Here is a 5,918-nt window from a genome sequence, read left to right on the forward strand (position 1 = left end):
AAAAAAAAAGAAAAAAAAAGAGTTTGAAATGTGCAACCTTTTATATAGGATCAATAATTATTTTTCTCTGATAGTCAATCATCTAGGTGCATCTGTATTAAAGTTTCCTCTTCACACTAATTTGTATAACTAGTTTTTCTGTAGGCAATCGCTATCCCCCCACCCTACAATACTAATCCTATGAAGGCAATGCCACTCTTATTAGCAATCACCTATTGCAGCTGTTATTTTTTTCTTTTAAAAAGGTTGAATTACCCAGTCGTGTGGATATCTGTGTCGATGTCCAAAACAAGTGGCTGTGGCCGGAACATGACCAATAGGCGCGTCCTGATCAAGTAGGTTACCATTGTCTATACCTTAAGGTGTTACTGGTTTGAATGCTCAAATTAGTAGTCAATAACAAGATCTTTAAATCAAAGTAAGGTTCAGATTAGGGTGATATAGGATAACACCAAATCAGGTGGTTAAATAGGGCTGGAATAGGGTCGAGTGTAATAGGGAATGGGAAGAAGGTTTGCTGAAAATTTCACTCAATCAAATTCAATTCAAGTTCTTGATTAGGGTTCTTGAACATGTGATAAAAAATTTAAGATGATCCAATGGTTGGTTTGGTTAATCTAAAAAAAACTGTAGCATGAACTTCCAGATACTAGGGTTCTAGTTGCAAAAATTCCAGGTTCAACTTACTTGTTAATGGCTATGAGTGAGAATAGAGATCAGCAATCCATTAGCATAATAGCAGCACAGAGAAAATAAATCGCGAAGATGATCCAACCGGGCTTTTCGCCGCATGGTGTCAATTGGATCGAACACCAATCCCTTCCTTGATCACACACAAGGGTTTTTTTATCAAACACAAGAGATTTTTAACTAAGAAGTAAAGGCCTAACCCAACCCTTAACTAATAAGGTAACTTAAACTGATTTTGAAATTGAAATAATAAAGGAAACAAACTCAAAACAAGGCTGGACTTATAGAATCTTAATCCAGCCCAAACTAAGGCACTTAATAAGAATTAAAAAGCAGAAGTAAAGTCACTTAACTCACGAATACCGTGTGCATAGTCAATACCGATATTTTAGGGCCATGAAGGCCTATTACAAAGAAAACACATGGGATCAAAGGCCAAATACATATATAACCCAATTCAAGGCTTATTTATAATAAATAAACCCAATTCTATATTTATCTGTATCAATTCTCCTCAACTTGAAAAAAATTCATCCTCGAGTTTTGCAATGATGAGGGGGAAACAAATGTGAGTAGTTGCTTTGACCATTCCCAAACAAAACTCTGGTGACGTAGGGACGTTAGAGATAAATAAAGTCTTCAACCCTAGGAGTTTTCTCTTCAAAGTGGTGAGGTGGAATCACAAACCCAATAAATTATTGGTAAGAATAGCATCAAGGGTGGTGAGAAGTGACAACTTCATGCAAAGTGTACTCAAAATCTTTCTTTATCATGACCTCATTTGGTAATACTGCTTTAATCGTTTCTTCATGAACTTTTGTATTACAATCCCCAACTTTGGTAACCTTCTCATCGAATACTTGAGGCACAAGCTCTGCCTCTTCAAGAACAACAACATGAATATCAACGATTTCTTGTGGAGTGTTCATGACTGCTGCCTCATCTTCGACTCTTTCAGCTTTGCCTACTTTGTCCTCATCAGTAGATTCTTCTACTTGTCGACCTTCCGTCTTTGAAGCTTCAAGCACTGCCTCTTCTTTATCATCATTAACTGTGATCATTTCAGCTTTATCTTCTACTTTGGGGGCATTTTCTTTAAATGATGCTCTCTCAATTTCCTTCGGCATTGTAAATCTGAATTCAGTCTTAACATTGTTGGTGTCAAATTTCCAACGATCTCCAACTTGCAAACCGAATTTCATTGATGAATGCTTCCAATTGTCTTCAAATTTGAAGGCCTTTTGTGGTAATCTTGTCGAAGGATGAACCTACTTTGTATATGCTCTGGTAGGGACTTGTTCTTCAACACATGCTTCATTTCTTCCCACATTGTGGGTGCTCTACCATTGTCTTCAAGATCCCTCTTACAAGTCCTTTGCCATTCATGTGCTGATCCAACTAGCTTAGTTCGAGCTACATTCATCTTCTATGACTCCAATAACTGGAATCGATCAAAATAATCATCCAAAGCTACCAACCAGTTATAAAATACCCATGGATCATGTTTACCATCCTACTCCTTCAGTTCGAGCTGGACCTTCTACGTGACTGCATGTTGTTTGACTGTCAATGGAGTTCATCAGTATCAATGTGGAAGTAAGACCTCACATGATCCTTGAAAGTAGGTTGGGAGCCCTTGGTTGTTTCCCTTCCCATGCCTATCCTGTTGTGGCAATGTACTGTAGAATGTACCTGATATACGTCCTCTCCTTTGGGTGGTATGTTACTGTCTTTTGCCGGAGTAACTCTATGACTCTCAAGCTTCTGTAACTTCTCACTAATGACCTTCTGTTCAGCAGAGAGTTGCTGAAACATCTCAATGACCTTTGCTGTCAGATCAGGAGGACCCAGCAGTCTTGGTGAACCATCCTCTTCCATACTTTGATACCACTTAATGTAGTACTGGTTTGAATGCTCAAATCAGTAGCCAATAGCAAGATCTTTTAATCAAAGGAATGTTTAAATTAGGGTGATTTAGGATAACACCAAATCAGGTTGCTAAATGGGGCTAGAATTAGGGCCAAGTGTAATAGGGAATGGAAGAAGGTTTGCTGAAAGTTTCAACTCAATTGGATGGGTAAAACAGGAGATATGATCGATCCCTAGTGAGAAAAGGATTAGGGGCAAAAGGTTGAAATGGAAAAATCCAAAATATTGTCAGATCCAACGGTCAGAACCTTCTCAAATTCAAATCGAGTTCTTGATTAGGGTTCTTGAACATGTGATAAAAAATTTAAGATGATCCAATGGTTGGTTTGATAAAAAAAAAGTGTAGCATATGAACTTCTAGAAACTAGGGTTCGATTTTCAGAAATTCTGTGTTCAACTTACTTGTTAATGGCTATGAATGAGAATAGAGATGAGCAATCCAGTAGCACAATGGCAGCAGAAGAAAATAAACTTGAAGATGATTGACCCGGGCTTCTCACCTCAAGGTGTCAATTGGATCAAACAACAATCACTTCTTTGATCGCACACAAGAGATTCTTCACCAATGGGGGAGGAGAGCAGCAATAACATTTCATTCATCAACTATGTGTACAATGCTAAGTCCTCTTACAAACTTATATACTCAAATTTAGACTTAGACACTAAAAAGGAAAGGCATAATCCTATCCTTAACTATTTGGGTAACTTAAACTGAGTTGAAAACTGAAATAATATAGGAGAGAGACTTAAAACAAGGCTGGACTTGTAGAATCCCTAAAGTGGCTCATTACAAAGATAACACATGGGATCAAAATCCCAACACATATGTAACCCAACCGAAGGTAATTCTAATAAAAAAATCCTAGTTCGACATTTAATCTGCATCAACCTGTGTGCCACCATTTGTGCTCCTGTTGATCAAAGGTAATTCCACTGTATATTTAATCGCATTGTGTGCTCTTCTGTTGAACCACAATGTTATGTTGGTCATACTTTATGATGGCTAAACATGCTTCACCTCATGGGTGATATCAGTCCTTTTTGTTAATCCCTACAGGATGCTGCAATCTTTTTTGGTAATCCATTTAAAATAAGCTCTTAACTCTGGAAAATAGGGTTCACTGCAGATAGCTGTTAAAATAATTGAATGTAATTTTCTATCATATTCGTTAGGATCATCATATTCAACGCTATCTAGTTGTAGTTTTCTATCAAATTTGTTAGCATCATCATATCCATGTTATCTGGTTCTCATTTTTCCTGATTATTGTATCCAGAGTTCTCATTGTTTATTACTTATTGTTCTCTCTACAGTGCGATACTACTTCAGTGTGAATCTTCCCAGAAAATTTTTAGATAAAAAAATTTCCATGCTTTGGCAATTAATTTTTTTCCATCCCATAATTATTTTTTTAGGGAGAAAGAACACTGCCAGGCTGCGTAGCGTATGCTAGCATCTCTGCATTTCTCTTTCTCCCCCTTCTAAGAAATGACATCTGCCCCCTCTTATGGGAGGAGAGAGAGTGACACAGGGAGGCGCTAGAGTACGGTATGTAGTCGGACAGGAAATTCAATCCCTTTTCCCTTGTTTCAAGTCAGTGACAATAACTTATATATTAATTTCTAACAAAGGTCATAATTACATGGTGACGTTATTTTTCCAGAAAGTACAAAGGTAATTCCAGTGTGTATCTATTTCCTCATCAAAGATGACTTATTTAACAGGCTGTGCCCCTGTGATATGGTTTTTTGATGATTGAATTTCTGTTGAATCATAATATTTAACAGTAATACCTTTATTTGCAGACGGGATTCTTCTAGGAGGCATTTTAGCCATGTATGAGTTTCATAATTATCTTCGGCCGATTCTTCTACTTATGTACTCCTTTTGGATACCTCAAATCGTCACTAATGTTGTCCGTGACTCGAGAAAACCGTTACATCCTCATTACATAGTAGGCATGACGGTCACACGGCTTGCAATTCCATTGTATGTCTTCGGTTGCCCAAATAACTTCATGAGAATTGAACATGACAACAACTGGTGTATATGTTTGGGAGTATTCATGGGACTTCAAGCATCAATTCTTCTTTCCCAACACTATCTTGGGTCTCGGTGGTTCATTCCCCGTCAGGTTTGAATTATCTCATTATAGTCTTCATGCAATTATTATGTCCTTTCTTTCTGTCAGTATACTTCATATATCAGTCTCTTTAACGTACATTATCACTAGCTCTTCAGTGTTACTTTTAAATATCAACAGCCTGCTATTATTTTGAATTATATAAGCCAATGTTGTTAAAACGTCTAGGTGATCTGAGGAAGTGGCATGGCCAGTAGTCTTTGTAATTTCCTGATGAACTGTTTTGGTTCAACTCCTACCAGACAACCTGCTGGTTCAGGACATGTTTTATATGGAGAATAATATTAAGGTCTAATTCTCTGGGTTTAAAATGTGATTTCTGTTGGATTTAAGTGTCCTGCAATTGTATCTTGCTTTTTAGTATCTGGAAGGGAAGGATCCAACTTTGTAAAAAAGAAAAAGATGATCATACAATTAGGTTCTATTGTGTTTATGTATGTAAATCATTGCATACAATTGAGTGGATGGTAAGAGTCTTATACTTTTTTTTTGGTAGAAATGGTAAGAGTCTATACAACATGTATAATGTTTGTATGTATGAAGAAAAATGCATGCATAAAATTAGCATAAAAGACCAATTTAAAAGGAATATTATCTTTTTTTTTTTTTTTTTTTGGTCAAGTTGAAAGGCATATTATCATCTGTTCTAAAAGGCCTTGGGCACTTGCCTTGAAACCAAGGTTGCTATTGCTAGTACCTCTTAGGTAGAATGTGCGATTAAAGATTCTTTGCCTTCATGGTTGTTACTCATCAGAATCAGGGTTCACAATTAATTAGATGAAGAAAATAAAGCTCCTTGTTCAAGGAGGTCCTCGATGCATTTTATGACCAGCATGCAGTTTAGTTGTCAAGCTACTGTACACTGGTCCCATTAGAAGCTATATGAATTGTTGCCATCTCTCCACCACAGTCTGTACGCACAATGAACTGTGACCATTGTTCTAAAACTAGCTTTGTTCTTTTGGCTGGCAGATTTTACCTGAGAAATATAGCTATTATAGAAGATGTGATCAGGATACAACTCATGCAACTGACTGTGTCATTTGCATGACTGCCATTGATCTCACACAACGGCCCAATGACTGCATGGTATTTGTTGAGATCTTCATGGATTTTTTTTATCACATTCTGTTACATCTTTTTCCACCACCACCC

The 5,918-nt window shown here is 37.0% G+C and overlaps 1 protein-coding gene across 1 annotated transcript in view; it reads left to right on the forward strand.

Moving 5' to 3' along the window:
• LOC122092993 (transmembrane E3 ubiquitin-protein ligase FLY2-like) overlaps nt 1–5,918 on the forward strand; it is a 28,285-nt gene that overhangs the window by 21,530 nt on the left and 837 nt on the right. The window contains exons 11-12 of the mRNA XM_042663275.1: nt 4,408–4,754; nt 5,736–5,852. Of these exons, the coding sequence (XP_042519209.1) occupies nt 4,408–4,754; nt 5,736–5,852 (464 nt within the window). The remainder of the gene's footprint in view (nt 1–4,407; nt 4,755–5,735; nt 5,853–5,918) is intronic.

Source organism: Macadamia integrifolia, chromosome 11 (assembly GCF_013358625.1).
Source record: "Macadamia integrifolia cultivar HAES 741 chromosome 11, SCU_Mint_v3, whole genome shotgun sequence".
Taxonomy (NCBI): domain Eukaryota; kingdom Viridiplantae; phylum Streptophyta; class Magnoliopsida; order Proteales; family Proteaceae; genus Macadamia; species Macadamia integrifolia.